Here is a 17,949-nt window from a genome sequence, read left to right on the forward strand (position 1 = left end):
ATATAAATTTGACTATAATATATGTACAAATAAATGATATTTTGTATATGATGAATCCAATTGTTTGGTGAGATTGTTGCTATGAAAAATTAGAAGTTGTCACCCGCCGTGCACAAATTATCTAGCATTTATTTGGTACGGCAATTATATCTTTTATGTATATATATGGCAATGCAAGTTATTATAATGTCCTTATTGAGTCATATTCTATTATATATAATCTAAATATTGTGCGATTATTTATAATCTGTATATTCTATTGCATTTATTGTTCCCCTATATATATATTATTGGGCCTTACGTTATTTTTTTTATTCCCTTGTGTATATTTCATTGTGCCTTATATATAAAATCTATATATTTACTACATAATAAATTAACGAAATTTTCTTAATAAGAATATAAAAAAATTTCCTTAGTATAAACGATGATGGCAACGCTAGGGAGCACCGTTTTTTGTTTTTGATGATACGGGGGCGTGAGAGTTCGACTCAACTTTATTTCATTTATATATATATATATATATATAGATAGATAGATAGATATAGATATCCTATGTGAACAAATGGATGCTTTTAAAAGGAAAGAAGAATCATTTAAGACTCTCATTTAAAGGGCTTGAGCCCCAACATAGAATGGCCAATAAATGGAGAGAATGGATTTGTTGCAATTCTACCAACCGTCATAAATGAGAGAAATTATTTGATGCTTTAAAAGGTAAAGACTTGGTGAACATTATATGGGAAAGTTTATGATGCAATCAACTTTTTGTGCAATCACTTTCTTGAGCCATTGGATCATAATAGTTAATAAATAAATAAATATTTACTTAATCATTTAATGGTTTAAAAAGTGATTACACCATATAATAATTGCACTATAAAATTTCTAGTACACACCTTTTGTTCAATGAATCGATTCTTTGGGGGCCCGTCTGTTCAAAGTCTTTTCTCCATCCAAGAGATGTGAAGAAAAGAGTTTCCTTGAAAAAGAGAGAGAACGGGCTCTGCAGCAACAGACGAAGATCAACTTTGCCATTGGTATGTATCTGGTCCTCCCTCTACTTTGCAACTCTTTTTTCATTCTTTTTTTTTTTTTTGAGATTGCACTGATATCTTTAGCGTATTAGCGGAAGTTAATTTCATTCGGGTGTCAGCTTGATTTTAACCGCAACTTTGCATCTATTTAAATATTTAAATAAATTTTGGAATGGTTTCTCCCAGTCCTGAAATCCACAATCGTTTTGGTTTAAGTTAACAATAAATAGTAGGCTAGGTCTAGGGTTCGATTCTCTCGGGGATCGGCATCTGGGGTTTAATTGACGGGCCCTAGGCCGTACAATACACCGCCCGTTGGACTAATCAGTTGCTACGGCGCCGGACACCATCGACAGCAAAAAAAAAAAATCGTTTTGCTTTGTTTTAGCTTTGATGGGAAATTTTAACTTTCCCGCTAAGTCTGCCATCGGTCCTACCCTTGCATGCTGCTAGAGGCCGAGATCTTGTCTTTGATCAGCCTCAAGTGCTAGCCTAGGCGATGGCAATTGGGTCACTAATCACCCCTATCATTTCTCTTATAAGTTGCTGGCTAGGCCTGGTGGTTGTGGTCAAGCACTTATTCAACTGTGGGCAGGGGTCCCGGAGTGCGGTCGCCCCCTCGCCGTGGTGGCTAGGGTTTTACTCTTTTTCTTTTTCACTCTCTCCTTTTATTATATGAAATCAAAAAATCTTTTATAATTTGGATTTGGATATGCAAAATAGTATTTCGCTGCAAAATTTATTAGAAATCGATGGAATAAATAAAAATCATGTGATTTTTCCAAGAATTTTAAAATTATGTGATAAGATATAGAGAAAATATGAAATTAATCAAGAATTTGTCTAGATATGTTGAAATTTATTATATACTAGTTGACATCCGTGCATTGTGCGGTAACTCGTTTGGAATTTTCATATTACAAAAGTTGATAGTTAACACATATGACAATATACGAATGAATATGGATATAACAATGACTTTCAAATTATATATTTTATCGAATGTACATAATAATTAACATATTGTGAATGAGAGTAAAAAAAAAAGAAGAGAAATCAAAATGATTGGAAATAAATATGTATAATAGTTTTATATATAGTAAAATGATATCTATATAAACAAAGTTTTGAGCTGAATTCTCATGCCGTCACATCATTAAAAAACATAAAACGGAGCTCTCTCGCGTTATCACATCATCACTTATGGATTTAGAAAATTTTTAATATTCTTTTTCGGTAATCATGCAGTAGAATATATAGATTATACGCAATATTATGTATACAGTGAATAGTCTAATAGAATATATACATAAGTAAACAATATGCAGTGGAATATATAGACTACATACGCATTGCTCAACGGAATATATATATATATATATATATATATATATATATATATACAACATAATATAGCTCCAATTTATACTAAAGAAATTTTTATATTCTTTTATCAAGAAAATATTCTAATATATTATGAATCTATAATTATAGTGCAATATTTTTTTTTTCGGTGATAGAGGGGGGCAAAAGTCCCGTACAATAAAATAACTACACTACGCAAAGACGGGATATGGAAGCCCCTACAAAGTTGCCCTCCAGGAGGGCGTTAATACCAATCGGAGTAGCAACAAAGAAATAAGAGCCTAATGAGAAGCTAGTTGCCCATCGAGCCATCCAGTCAGCGCACATGTTGCTTTCTTGGTACGTATGACTGACTTCTACATGCCAGTCACGATAGAGAATGTTGTTGATGTTGTTTACTAGTGGATCGAGATAGGAATTGGTCGGTGGCTGATTTGATAGCAGCCGCTGCACCACTTGAGAGTCGAGTTCTAGGACAACGTATCGGTATCCTCGATCCCAAGCTAGTTCGAGACCAACCAAAGCTCCCCACAGTTTAGCTATCGTCGAAGTCGCGAATCCAACATTGTGTACAAAGCCACAGATCCAACGCCCGTCGTCTCCACATATTAAACCTCCCGCCCCTGCGAGACCCGGGTTCCCTCGCGAAGCGCCATCGGTGTTAACCTTAATCCACCCTGGAGGAGGTCGCCTCCATCGCACCCACCGCCATTCCTTCCTTGGCTTAACACAGCTAGTTCTCGATGTATTTGCGCACTCGAAACCAGATGCTACAACTTGAATGTGCTTAGATTCTTCAGTCTGCCGCACAAAATCTTGTGCGAAGAGCCCCCTATTCCTCCAACCCCAGAATAACCAGCAAGCCACCCCGAAAAGAGTTGCCCACTTCTCATCTCCCCCTAGATTCAACATTAACTAGCCCCGAAGGTGTTCCGAGAAGAAACGGCTTCGAGGAGTCCGCGGCACTAATCTATGCCACACTGCACTAGTAGCAGGGCGATCCCTTAGTACGTGTAGGATTGTTTCCACTTCAGAAGAGCAAAACTTGCACAACCCTGAGACCGCAAGATGTCGAAAAACCCGCTGGCTATTTGTTAGGAGCTTCCCATGTGCCACGAGCCAAAGGAATGTTCGGATCCGTTGAGGCCCTTACCATCCCCACACGTATCTCCAGATCGAATCCTCTGCATTCCATTGTGGTTCAGCAAGCATGGCATAGGCTGTTTTGACCGAGAATGCACCCGATGGTTCAAGCGCCCAGCAAATATTATTGTCGCCAAGCTCAGGTGCAGGCGGTCGATGTGCAGCCACCTTCAGGAGTGTGGTATAATCAAGCATGTGTTCGAGCCTACTCCAATCCCATCCTCCTGTGTCCGTAGAGACGTATTCTTTAACCCGTGAACCCACTGCTAAAGCATCGACCATGCTGGTCGCTATGCGTATGAGAGGCTCACCTCCTCGAAGCCACCGATCCTCCCAAAACCGCACTGTGTTTCCATTTCGTACACTCCAGCTTGCCCCTCCCGCAACCCTATTCCATGCCTTGGCTATACCCTTCCATTGCCATGAGTCCGTAGACTTAAGGGATAGTGTCAATGATGAATCGGTCCTCTCCCCATACTTGCCTCGGACGACTAGCACCCATAAAGCCGAGCCCGTGGTCAGAAACCCCCATCCCCTCTTAGCAAGTGTCGCGGTGTTAAATAGTGATAAGTCACGTAGACCCAATCCCCACGTTTGATCGGTTGCGTAAATTTGGCCGTCTTGTACAAAGGCAGACTTGAAGGTAAGTTTTTCTTTGTTCATGCAGATCTAAAGGTAGATCTTTAATTTGTTTTCTATTAGACTCATAACATAATTCATGGATAATTTCATCAATTGGAGCTAGAGTAACTCTTGCTTTCATTGGTCGTTATTTATTTTGTTCATATTCATCAGATTTTCCTTTATTGCATTAAATTTATTTATAAGGTCATCACACGCTTTAGGATTTGGTTGTTTTTCAATGCAATTGTGATTTCTTCATTTGCTATAAGTTGGCATTGCCCATTCATTAAGCACTTAGAAAGGTGCAATTCTCCTATTGCATTATTGGTTTGAAGACTTTTTGATTCTACTGAAGAGTTGGGATTGCATAATTTTTATTAAGATGACAATTCCGTATAAAAATTGAGTGAATAAAAATATTAATAGTAACAACAGCTACTATATATAACATATAATTGTGGTGATTGTCGTAGAGAATATAATTATTATTTTGAATAAGTACCTTAGGTAACTATCTTTTTCCATTTATTTTCTATTCTAAAATAATTATTTAAGGTGCTATTTTTTTCTATATTTGAAACCAACGAATAGATAATTATCTTTTTCAGTCATTTGTTTTCCTAAAATAATTATTTGAAATTTGCTTTTTTCTATAATAATTGAAAAACCAGCACATTGCTTCCTTTTTACATAAAAATTATTTTTCAATTTCAAATTGCATAATTTTTATTGTTTTACTTTCGTAGATCCATGGTTTCGGTGTAGGGAACAAAAACCTAACTTAGGACGTTAAAATTCTTCTCCATGATGAAAAATAGTTTTCTACTAAACTCATTTAATTCTTTGATGAAGCAATTTTAATCCATAATATATTTTTCTTGAGTAAGAATTCATAATGTACTTAATTTATTGTTAAAAAATAAAAGATCTTTCTCTAGCAACGTGCGTGCTATCACCTAGTTTTATATAATAAATTTATAAAGCATCATTTCGGTGTGAACTCTAGTATCTATAAGTTCAATTGGGTCCCGACTAATCCAATTGAGTCCGATCAGCCCACTAAGTGGCGTAGTTCTTTCAGCATTGATTTTCTCCATTCACAAGACTCGAACTCGAGACCTTATTTTAGAAGAATAAGCATTGAACTATTTGTAGCAACTCACGTTAGAAATTTATAGAAAACTATGTTTATTATTCTATATGTCTTTCAATCTACCATAACGTCATATGCCCTTCTATCCCATTCAATTGTCTTTTTCTTCTCACGGTCGAGGGACTCCTACCGCTCGCCAATCGACACCACCTCATGCTTGCCCTCATCTCATCATCATTGTCAACATTGAGCACTGCGGTGTTGGCCCATCCCTCTGTCTCTCTCTCTCTCTCTCTCTCTCTCATATTCACATCACCGAGAAGGGCTTGGGTGATCAGAGGTCTAGAGCACCATTTCCCGTCTTTTCCTCACCTCACTAATTTGTTTCTCATTCTCCCTCAGTCCGCTGGTGTTGCCATCTCTTGATTAGCTTGATTAGCTGATAGACTAGTACGTCGATTTAGGTCATTGTATTAGCATTTCAATCATTTCCTAAGTTATATTATAGTAGTTATAAGAACCACCAAATATGCTGATTTCATCACTAAGAAAAAGAATATAACAAAAATATAGAAACTAAAATTAAATATAATTCTCTGATTCGCTGCTTGCTCGCTGACTAGCACTAACCTCTGGGGTGGACCCCACAGAATCACCTCGACAATTGGTGTAATCCTCAGAGATAATTATGTACCACGTGTCAGAGAAAGAGACGGCGAGCGCCACTCCTGCGGCGTAACCGCTTCCCTACCGCCAGCGTCGTTTATCCACGTGGCATGAGTCAATGTAAGTCAACCTACTAAATGTCGACACAACACCCAATTACACGACTCCACGAGAGACAAGCTTCCCACCTTATCCTACACCCGACCGCAGCTAGGCGCGGCCCTCCACGCCGCCTACTTCTCCCCCGAACGCGATCGCTGCAAATTCCTTACTTCTTCATCGTAGGCGAAAAACGACACGCGAAGGCCAAAACCTTCGCCTCTTCTGCTCTGCAGCTCCCCGTCCTAATGGCCGGAAGAAATCGCCGTTGCGGCTCACCAAACCTGCAATGAACTCCATTGCCGTCGCGGAATCGGGGTCGAAGACGCTTATTGGAGCTTCGGAGACGCGAACGGAGGTCTTACAGCCTCCTCTGTTTCTCCGAATGTCAGTGTCACCGACTTGTGTGTCGTGTTGTCAATGTGTTCGATGTGATGTTGTCGTTGCAGTGCTGAGAATACGGGAGAGAAGACATTCTGGCTCGGGTGAAGTCGAGCATTAGGGTAGAGGTCTGAAATAAGCTTTTATTCGAATCAATGTGGAATGTGGATCAAAAGCGGAGCTTGCTGCGTAGTCAAGTGCCTGAGTTGTTTTTGTTGTTTGGTTGCCGAATCAAAAAACAGCACCTTGTTAAGCTATTCCCTACCCCATTGGGAAACTAGGCTTATTTCTCACTTCTTTGGCACCTGGTTGTATCCTCCTAGTATGAATGTTGTGTCGTCAAATTTGCTAAATGAATGTCGTTCCATTCCTGGACATTATATCTGTTTGACATGGCCTAATACAGGGAATGGGTTTTATGATGGTCAGGAGGACATAGCAATCTGAAGGGACACCGTAGTTTCTTTTGATTGGTAATGGCTCCGCATCCCAAGGTTTGCCAGGCCTTCAGGGCGACGAGGGCACTAGGGATTCCAGACGAAGAGGTTAAGCCGGTTTTGAAGAATCTCCTGAAGTTGTATGAAAAAAACTGGGAGTTCATTGAAGAAGACAACTACCGAACGCTCATAGACTCTTACTATGAGAACAAGGTCATAACTTGCTATATATTCATTTTATTTTCATGTCCTACTCTTCGAGGTCTTGTTTTTATTATGGATACTTGGTGGTATAAATATAGTTCGAGTCTCCATTGACTAGTGGTAAAACCTTTTATGATTTTAATTCCTATGGAACACATATTCCGGATTGCGTATCTGCCAGTCATTAATATGTAGTTTCTCAATCCAAGGACAGAGAACAAGTGATGGTAATGGGAGTGCTACAAGATTAGACGATTCTGAAAGACCGGCCAAGAGGTCACGCCTGGAAGAAAAAAAAAATAAGGCGTCATCTTCTTCTAAAGATTCAGAATCAGTTGATGTCACATCTTCGGAGGAGGATGATAAGATCCCTAATTCAAGGCAAACCATGTTGTTGCCTCAATCTCGTTCGATAGAAGCAGATGGTTCTGGTCCCCGTCTACTTCATGGCGATATAAGGATGGACCGCACTCCTAATTGTCTAATGAATCAAAAGAATTCTGACAGGGCATGCTCTTCAGCTTTAAGTAGGGATTTAAGGGATGGAACTGTATCTGCTAACTCGACTGACTCTGCGGCAACTAACAGAGCATGTTCCTCAAGTAAGTAATATTTACTTTATTTTATTTTTTTGTGTGCTTCTGTCACCCAGGAAACTAGATAGAAGAATATAGTATGCTCCTCTAGTACTTTTCTTTTGGAGGTATGCTTCAGTATGTTTTCCATCGTCCGGAAAACTAGATAATATGATGTGTTGAGAGCTCTTTCATAGTTGGGATTGGGACTGTCTATAATTTTTCAAGCCTTTGCCGCACTCATTTGCAATTATTTCCCTGTATTCCACGGGTGCTGGTTAGGGACATGGCCCTTGTTATGAAAAAATATATCTCTTCTCATCATCCGGTAGTTTGTGAGAGAAATGTAGGCATTTCTGTTGCAACGATTGCTCTCGGAAGCTGGCTTTTCATCCTAGAGTGCAGTTATTTTACAAGGATGATGAGCTTTCTACCTTCTGACATTGGAATTTCCTTTCACGGGTGCTCAAATGTCATTGATGAGACCTTCACCTGCCATGAGTAACGGCTGTTGTAGCTCCAACAGTGACATTATCATTGCTTCATCACCCTCAGGAGAAGTCAAACTATTCCTGACCTCTCGCTCTGTCCGTTGACAAACTTTCAGATACCAAAATTAGATGCAGTTCTAAGATGTGTGGAGGACAAGTACCTTCGAACATACAAGAATGTTGGGCCCTTGTTTTCTGTTGCCAAGTTACTAACAGATATCTGCCAGAGTTACCTAAGTTCAGGCAGTGACAGTTTTAGAAACTTTTCAGGAGTTGGATCTTCTTTGGGGTGATTGTAAAAGCCTCCAATGCCCATGGTGGTCCAATTAAGAGGCAACTTGTTATCAATGGGTCGAAAACAGAAAATGCCAGTAGAAGTGGCCCAGATGCAGCTGAACAAAAACCTAGAGTTTGTGACAAGAAGAGGTCTGCCCGACATATTGTGGACATCACAAAGGGTGCTGAAAATTTGAAAATCTCATTGGTAGATGAAATTGGCAATGAGAAATTGCCAATTTTTAACTACATACCGCATAATATAATTTACCAGAATGCACGTGTGCAAGTTTCTCTGGCTCGCATTTCGGATGAGGACTGTTGTTCGAGTTGTTTGGGAAATTGCCTTTCCTCGGAACTGCCGTGTGCTTGTACCCATGAAACTGGTGGAGAGTTTGCCTACACACCGAAAGGTCAAATGAAGGAAGGATTTCTGGAAGCTTGCATATCAATGAAACAGAATCCTCAGCAGCAGCATTTTGTTTATTGTGAAGATTGCCCCATAGAGAGGATTAAAAATGAGTACATGCCGGAAAAATGTAAGGGTCATCTGCTTCGGAAGTTTATCAAAGAATGCTGGAGAAGATGTGGGTGTGACATGCAATGCGGTAACAGAGTAGTACAGCGTGGTATAAAATGCAACTTGCAGGTGAGATCCCCCAGAGTTGGGCTATACTCGATAACATTGTTGATGCACCATCCTTCAAGCTCATGGAAATCATTATCTGTTAATCGATGTCACTTACGTGTTAATGATATTAATGTCATCTATTAAACTTGTTGGTCCTGAAGTAACAGTCTTTAGCAGAAAGTTGGATCGTATTATTTGAATCTGTACAGATTGTGATGAACTCTACTATGCTTCAGGTATTTGTGACTCAAGACGGAAAAGGTTGGGGTGTCAGAACCCTTCAGGACCTACCTAAAGGAACCTTTGTTTGTGAGTACGTAGGAGAAATAGTGACAAATGCAGAGTTGTATGAGCGAAATATGCAGAGTAGTGGCACTGATAGGCACACGTACCCTGTAACTCTTGACGCCGATTGGGGATCAGAGGCAGGCTTGCAAGATGAGGACGCCCTTTGTCTAGATGCAACATCTCATGGAAATGTCGCCCGATTTATTAATCACAGGTAGCATCTCACATGAGTTTGTGTTCCAGATGGTAATTGCTCAGCTTATTTCAATTCTTTTACCCTCCCCCTGCAACTAAGACCGTTTTCTTTCCATTCCAGATGTTTTGATGCAAATTTGATTGATATTCCAGTTCAAATAGAAACTCCTGACCGTCACTACTACCACGTATGAACTTCACTGTTCTATACCAGAAATAGAATATTATCACTTTAATTCTAATATAGGGAAGAAATCGTTTTCCGGATCACTATGTGCTAACTTCTGCTGTGAAAATTGGTCTATGAATAAATGCTTATGTTTCGTGTTTGCAGCTTGCATTTTTCTCAACTAGAAAAGTTCGTGCTCATGAAGAACTGACTTGGGTAAGGAGTTGTCTTATGTCATTTCATTTGCTTTAGCTGAGAAAGAAATAATAAATCGTGATTATTAAATTAGTTAGGAGTTGTCATCTAAAATTTCACACGGTATTAGAGCCTCAAATGCAAGTCCCTTTGCTCTCACATTTGCTTAACCCCACGAATTTGGCGAATAATTGTGCCTTCGTTGCACAAGGTCAAGCTTCTGATATCAGTCCATTGTGGTCCTTTTAGATTCCATAGTTCCCCCCAGTTACGTCCCTGTTTTTAAGTCTGATCATAAGTAAGTTTTATATGTACTGAACTCAGTTCGGAATCAATGAGCTCGTTAAGTAGTGATATTAACTATGCATTGCAGGATTATGGGATTGACTTCAACGATGTTGATCATCCAATCAAGGCCTTCCAGTGCTGCTGTGGAAGTGAGTTCTGCCGTGATAAGAGCCGAAAAGGTTAGTTTTTCTTGTTTATACTACTCTTTTGGCTATTAAATTGCTCCAAGAACCTCAAACCAAGCTTCTGTAAATTGCACTTTTGCTACTCCGGGAGGTTATATTCTCGGCCTATATTAAAAATTTCTCAGGGTTCAGATTGTATCGATTTAGTTAAGGATTTTCTGCCACTCACATTTGAATCCTCTAATTTGCAGGAAGTAAGTTAAAGGCCCCAATTCACCGGTGACAGCTGATAGATTAGTGGCCGGGGTTGCAGAAACAGTAGGTCCATTTTTTCTCACTTGGCCATGGGATTCACGATCTCTAATTTCTCAAGGTTATTCTGCTGCGGAATGATGAAGGAAAAGTTATTTGGTGGTGAAAATGGCCAGAACCAATTATAGTTTGGAATTGAAATACGATCCAAGCAATTTTTTTGTAGTAGCCAATCACCGGGTGCAAATACATGTTAGCCTATGGTGAGTTTTATCAAGTCTTCTGCTTTGAAGGAGATCGCTACTCAAAGAGAGCGATCTCTTTAGTTTTGGATGGTTGATCGACAGATTCAATCTCAACATTAGCTATAGCAGATTCCGCTTCTTTAGGGAGTTCTTTGTACGGCCTCGTTTAGAGGGACGGTTTTGCTAGACAAAAATTTCCATGACTGAAACGTGGGATCATTATAGTGGCAAAAATTTTCTTAAAGATTTTGTTGAAGGTTCATACAAAGAGTTAAACTTACTGGCATTTTCTACTGTCCCCCCTCCTGGGACTGCTGGATCTCCACCGATTCTTTAACGGTCCTGGGATATAGAGGCACAGTCCTCGCTATGAATGTCGCATTTCCATAAACTCCACTAGCAGATGCATGTCCTCCACAGTAAATGTACCAAATTTAAAGATCTTATGTGCATAGAGATGTTTAAATAAACAGACAAGTCTGATTAGAGGCAGCACTGCAGAGACTCGAGAAGAAGCGAATTCGTCTCTGATTTCCGTTCAAATTAGTGCTATTGCTTCAAATCCTATCAAGCAACCCTGGCGTGCCAGGTTTTGTTCCCAGCGTCTCCAATCTCTCTTGGCTATGAACATCTTTTTCTGCACCTGACGATCTGGTGAATCTTGCTACATCAAGCAATACTATAAATCATTGTTGCAATGTTCGTAAGGAGAGTGTTCGAGATCTAGCCTATTACTTCCCTGACCAATCCAACCCTTTAAAGTGTCCCATAAATCATGTGCTGAACTGCCATCAAGAGTCGCATGAACCCTACCACCTGGCACATCCCCTCACTCTTATTATTAAGAGCATAAATCTGCAGTACTTCTAATGCATTATTCATATGACTGCCGCATACACCCCTCTGTTCTTTTTCTTCTTATGTTAGCACAGGACATGACAGAGGAAGAGAACATAAAGATTAAACACGAATGGAGTGACTACATGATTATCTGGAAAAAAAAAAGATCAGGAAAGTACGTATAATTTGTTGCCACTTCCAGATGGAATCGATGGGGCCAGAGCTAGTTGAAGTACCCATAATGAGTTGAGAAGCTGGATGGAGAAATCGGACCTCTAGAGGGAGATTATCAAGAAAAAGGAAGCAAACTGAACTTAAAATACACGGTTACTTAAAGCTAGAGGGCAGTCTTCAAGAGCAAAGAGCAAAGGATTCGAGCACGCCTTTAATTACTCATGCATCAAACTGGGATCCATTTCTACTGCATTTTCATGGTTAATTTGATTCTGCACCTCCCCTAAGACGACAAATGATGGCACAAGAGTTGGACATGCGTGAATATGGAGATGTATTGCTTGAAATAACCAACCCATGGTTGTATCGTGGTGATCAAATTATTAAACAATCACTTTCAGATTGATTCCGATTATGAAAGAAACACTCTACCAGAATAGTGCAAACCCCACTAATCATCATTAGACATCCTCCAGTTACTGCTGATTATACAGCCCCAGCTACAGCTATAAGGATAGAAAAAGCTAGTCCGGAACTAAATCCCGATAATTACATCTACACCATTTGTCTTTAACAACACTGTCAAATCAAGACGGCCAACAGTAAAGTTGCTTCAGCTATCTGCATAGGCATTCCCTCCCTTGCAGTAAGGGGATCACCAAAAAGATCGCCTGCTCAGCTCTCGGTTGTCGACTTGTAGTGATACTCATCGATTGTAGAGTATATCAGACCTTCATCTTCTAGGGTCCGGATAGCTTCCCTGTTCAGATAATTTTCACAAATGAAATTAAACTTCCCACAGAGAATGGAGATAGAGGGACAGCGAAAGATGGCTTACATGATCTTGTCTACTGGAATTTTCAGCTGCTTGGAGATTTCATCCCTGTGCACCCCCTTCTCTATTGAACTGCAGTAACCAGCCAATTGCAAAACTTCAGTTCCAATATTCTGTAGGGACTCCCGGAAGCAAGACAGATTAACGGCTTACGCACAATCGAAACAGATTCAAGTGTATCAAAATCGTGAAAGACATCGATCTAAATACTAAAATTGCTGAAACAACTCAATGGTCAAGAAATTTCTCATGCAAGTTGTCTGCAACCCTATAAGTAAGGTGGCAGCCCAACGAAGGGATGAAGATCAACTTAGCAGAGGCAGTAACCAAAAAAAAGAAAGGATTTTTCTTTTTGGATGAGAAACTTCAGAAGTACGACTTACAAGTTCTGCTGCAGATATTCAAGGACCTTTTGATCACAGCTTTTGAGCCCGCCAACGCTGTACTGTCCAGAGAACTGCAGAAAGAGATATCATCTCATCCAAATTGAAAACACGAAAAATACTTGTAAAGAAATAATGTCCTCGGGTGGTTCACATACTTCATTTGAAGGAGCTGTCACATGCCCACTGGCAGTGGGTTGAGTACCCATAGACGTGATTGTAGAATTAGAATCTTCGGCTGATTTAGATTGATTAGTAGCATCAACCTGCAGCTCCAATAAGTGGGTAGCACAGAACCAGTCTACTGAGCAATTTATTATTTAATGAAAACACAAGTTTCAGTTGTCGAACATTACCTTTGACCTTGATTTCAGCAAATGCTGATGAATGCAATCAATAAAGTGGAACGTAACCTCATCAAAGTTCAATACGGGCCTGTGAAAATAGACAACATATGAGATTGGGTATTATATGCGTATCTCATTGGATTCACAAATTATGTATCATTCATGCTAAAACAAACCTTATATCTCAAACATATGACTAACAACAGGAACTGTAGCTTCCCGAGCCAAATATTTCGAACTGAGCTAAATATATTATCCTACATTGCAAAGTAAGTCCAGTTGTCTTATTCAAATTCGTTATTGATGCATGTAATTAGCAGTAAGCCCATGTCAAACATAAAATGTTGCAGAGATTTTGAAACCTCTCAACCCGGTCTGCCAATGATGCAGAGGAGGCAACAGTAAAATTTTGAGTGGACGGAACGTAAACAGCTGAGAAATCAACCAGAGCGATCGAGTGCCAACACGATGATCTGATGGAGCGTTAAACATTGACGCAAGCCGCACATTCACAATGTATCAAAAGTATGAAAACATCCTGAATACCTTACAGCAAATGCCGCAATTTGTTTTCCACCCTGAGAACCTCTCAGGTGCCCAATGACACGGGCGTACATTCCATCCCTGTCACGTTGTGAAAAGGAATCAAACGGTCGAATTCAATAACTTGCCACCGAGTTTCTATTCAGTGAGAGAGGGTTAGGCACTCACTGAATGTCGTTCATTTCCTTAGAGTCGAATCCCTCATTAATCCTATAAAACAAAGGAAGATTAACGAGTCACACATTTCGGCGGAGGCAGATGAAAATCCATGACAATATTCAACCAAACGGAGGAAAGCACTGAATAATTGTACAAATGCCCTTAGGGGCTAATCACATGCTATGAAGAGCATCACAACATACCATCTCCTACATTCAACTCTTCCAGTTCCATCGTCCAAAGCAAAAGTCACATCGGTCACCCTTTCGACCTTTTGGTCCACCATCCCGACTAACGTTACCTAAATAACCAACAACATATTCAGATAGAACTAACAACGTGAAAGAAAAACCGCGAGCTCCACACAGCAGAGGACGAAATCAATTTTCACTATGAGAAAAGGCGATCGAATTAGTACATTTGTGACATCAGCACCGTCGATCTGGAAATTGGACTTCTCGTCGCCCGACTGGTAAGCTTCGCTCAGCTGCTTCACCGTCACCGGCACCAAACCCTCGGTTCCGCGACTCTGCGACCAATTACCGAAAGAAGGTTTAACCGCACATCAATCGGTAAGCTGACTACCTGGACGATAAATTCGATACCTTTGCAGCAGAAGAGGGTTCGGCTGACTGAGTAGATTGAGAGAAAGGTGCGGTGGCTTCGAATTGGCTGCTCGAGAACATCATCGTTGCGGATCGAAGCAAAACCTACGAGAGACGGCAGAAACAGAGATGCGAGAAATGGAGGATTAAAGGCAGAGCAGAAATAGTCTGTCCAATTTCGCGCCAAAATTTTCACGCTTTCCCGCTTCTATCCTGTTTCGGATCGGGTCGGTTAGATTTTCACACTGAACCGGATCCGAACTGGTATTATCGGCCACTGGAAAGTGTGGGCCCTAAGAACGGGCTCACACCTTGATCGAAATCAGTTTCCCACTTATGAATTCATTTCAATTCGTTTCAATTCAATTCAATTCAATTCAATGACGGAGAAATCAACGCTTCTCTTGCATGTGTAACCTGAACCGTGACCTCGTTCAGACGGAAAATTTGTTGGTCCTTGTACATGGCCACAAGGTCTTGAAGTTGATGAGGACGAGTTGGCTGGAAATTATGATAATTGAGGTTAATTATGATAACAGCTAAATTCCCTTGTAATCTCAAACGAAACACATAAGATCGTTTGTTTATCGATTTGGTTGCGGTCATTTCATCTATATCAAATGAAACATAAGCGTACTTATTGATGTGCATACTAGAAAAGAGAAAGAATGAAAAAGAAAGTAATAGAATAAGTCATATAGCAAAGTTTTTTTTTCTTATTTTCAGTTAATTTTTTAATTTTAATTTAATAATCTACCGACCAAGACTTTGTTTTTTCTTTTGTTTTTTTATTTTTTTATTTTTTCCTCCCCAGTCAACTAATATATGCTGCCGGCCACTATATAATATTATTTGTATGCAGTCTGCACGTTTTGAGATCTATGCATTCGTTCAAATATCCAATTTGATATCTTCCAAACTTGTGAAAATATGTCATACTGATTTTAATTTTTTCGAGTTGAGGCAGCAGTTGTAATCCAGTCGCTCCGACATGGCTACAAGTCTTCGGCATCCCTGCCATTCACATGCCTTAGTCCTGCGAGAGCTTGTGAAAAGAGGAGAATCGATTGAATTGAAGGTGATAATCTTTATTGATGTGACAACCGTATATATACAAAATAACTCATTGATACCTACGGTAAGTAAATCAAAAAGGATACTGTATAAACTATACAAAGAATATCCTAAGAATATCCTAGAATATCCTAAGAATACAAGAAGATTCTAATGTAACAAATCTCGGAGAATATGTGGAAATATCTCGGAAATCATATATGTGGAAATATCTCGGAAATCATGGCATATCCCGTAATACTCCCCCTCAAGTTGGAGAATGAGGATCCCGAATTCCAACTTGCGAAGGAGTAAATGAAAGCGATCTCGACCGAGAGCTTTAGTGAACAAATCTGCCAACTGTGAATGTGTCGATAAATAAGCTGTAGAAATAATGCCTGACAGTATATGATCCCGGATAAAATGGCAATCGATCTCAATATGCTTGGTTCGTTCATGGAATACAGGATTTGCCGCAATATGTAGAGCGGCTTGATTATCGCAATACAAGAGTGTAGGTCCAGGTATTGTGGCGCCCAAAGAAGATAGAAGACTACGTAACCATATGACCTCACTAACAGTTGCTGCCATAGCTCGGTACTCAGCTTCTGCAGATGATCTGGAGACTGTGGTTTGCTTCTTTGTTTTCCATGATACTGGACTACCACCAAGTGTGATAAATATCCGGTGACTGATCGTCTAGTCATTGGACAGCTAGCCCAATCGGAATCACAATATGCTACTAAATCCATGGAAGCAGGTCGTAAGAATATTCCCTGTCCCGGTGAGCATTTGAGGTAACGAATGATCCTTAATGCTGCATCCCAGTGATCCTTTCGTGGGTCCTGCATGAACTGGGAGAGGATGTGAACCGAGTAAGACAACTCAGGACGAGTTATGGTCAAATAAATTAGACGACCGATCAGAAGACGGTATCTAGTCGGTTCTGATATTGGAGAGCCCGAGTCCGATGATAGACCATGACGTTGTTCCATAGGAAAGTAGGAGGGCTTCGATCCAAGTAAGCCGCACTCATTGATGATGTCGAGTGCATATTTTCCTTTGATTAAAATAAGCCCTTCTCCATGCGGGTTACTTCTATCCCGAGAAAGTATCTTAAAGACCCCAGGTCTTTAATGCGAAAATGAGTATCAAGATATCTCTTAAGAGATGTACAGTCTTCAGAACTATTCCCAACGACAATCATATCATCCACATAGACTAGTACCGCAAGAAATATCTTATCCCGCTGTAGTGTAAAGAGAGAATGATCGGCTTCAGACTGAGAGAAACCATAATTGCGTAGGGCACTCGTAAACTTAGAGAACCAATTGCGAGACGCTTGGCGAAGACCATAAAGAGATTTCTGAAGACGACACGCATAACCTGGGCGTCGATGAGAAAATCCCGGGGGTAACTTCATATATACTTCCTCTTCAAGTTCCCCATGAAGAAATGCATTATGGACATCTAGTTGATGCATTTCCCAATTATTAGTTACTGCGAGAGAAAGCAGAACACGTACCGTAACGAGCTTGGCGACGGGTGCAAAAGTTTCATGAAAATCCACACCCTCTATTTGTGCGAATCCTTTTGCTACAAGACGAGCCTTGAAACGTTCAATGCTGCCATCCGCATGACGTTTAATTTTGAAAACCCATTTGCAACCAATGGGTTTCTTGCCTTCGGGAACTGGTTCTATTCGCCAAGTATTGTTAGATTCCAAAGCTCGTATTTCAGCCTGCATAGCATTACGCCATCGAGAATCTTGTACTGCTTCTTGGTAGGATCGAGGTTCAACCTCATGGTCCAATGCCGCAGTATATGCAAAATGATAATCAGTAAATTTCGAATATGATAGACATGGCTCAATTGAATAAGACTTACCCGAGAAAGTCGATGAAGTGGGTGTGCTCGAATTGGAGAGGGGGGGCTGAATTTCAACTGTATGGCAAAGAAAATCCTTGTGCCAACTGGGAGGATGTCGATTTCTGTCTGATCTTCGTAACTAAATATTCTGATTAGCTGGAGTACTATCAGCATGGGTAGGAGAAAGAGGCCCAAAATCCATGGGCTGAATCAGTGGACTGTGTACAGAGAAAGGAAGCTGGGCCGCAGAAGGAAGAAGCTGGGCCTCGGAGGAAGTGATCCGGGCCTCGGAGGAAGAGAATTGGGCCTCAGAGGAAGGGAGCTGGACTGCAGGCCGAGCTGGAATATTCTCCAGTTCTGCG

General features: G+C 40.3%; 1 protein-coding gene and 1 pseudogene across 1 annotated transcript; one reads left to right on the plus strand and one right to left on the minus strand.

Annotated features, from left to right (window-relative positions):
* Positions 1 to 6,190: 6,190 nt before the first annotated feature.
* LOC116190309 lies at positions 6,191 to 11,059 on the plus strand (annotated as a pseudogene).
* A 1,114-nt stretch (positions 11,060 to 12,173) lies between these two features.
* Positions 12,174 to 14,795, minus strand: LOC116190317 (replication protein A 32 kDa subunit A-like). The gene is made up of 10 exons (XM_031519998.1): positions 14,666 to 14,795; positions 14,479 to 14,589; positions 14,264 to 14,361; positions 14,070 to 14,111; positions 13,905 to 13,982; positions 13,368 to 13,446; positions 13,170 to 13,277; positions 13,012 to 13,085; positions 12,632 to 12,700; positions 12,174 to 12,553 (listed from the first exon to the last, which is right to left on the minus strand). Exons 1-10 carry the CDS (start codon positions 14,747 to 14,749, stop codon positions 12,469 to 12,471), a joined length of 828 nt encoding a protein of 275 aa, XP_031375858.1. The 5' UTR covers positions 14,750 to 14,795; the 3' UTR covers positions 12,174 to 12,468.
* Between the last annotated feature and the right edge of the window lie 3,154 nt (positions 14,796 to 17,949).

Source organism: Punica granatum, unplaced genomic scaffold, assembly GCF_007655135.1.
Source record: "Punica granatum isolate Tunisia-2019 unplaced genomic scaffold, ASM765513v2 Contig00419, whole genome shotgun sequence".
NCBI lineage: Eukaryota > Viridiplantae > Streptophyta > Magnoliopsida > Myrtales > Lythraceae > Punica > Punica granatum.

Bases quoted from the DNA above. Each gene is read 5' to 3' on its own strand.
- LOC116190317 (XM_031519998.1), bottom strand. From the start codon at position 14,749: ATGATGTTCTCGAGCAGCCAATTCGAAGCCACCGCACCTTTCTCTCAA. The intron at 13,086-13,169 runs GTATGTGAACCA...CTCTTTCTGCAG, and splicing joins TGACAGCTCCTTCAAATGAA to TTCTCTGGACAGTACAGCGT. The intron at 12,554-12,631 runs GTAAGCCATCTT...TTATCTGAACAG, and splicing joins ATTCCAGTAGACAAGATCAT to GGAAGCTATCCGGACCCTAG.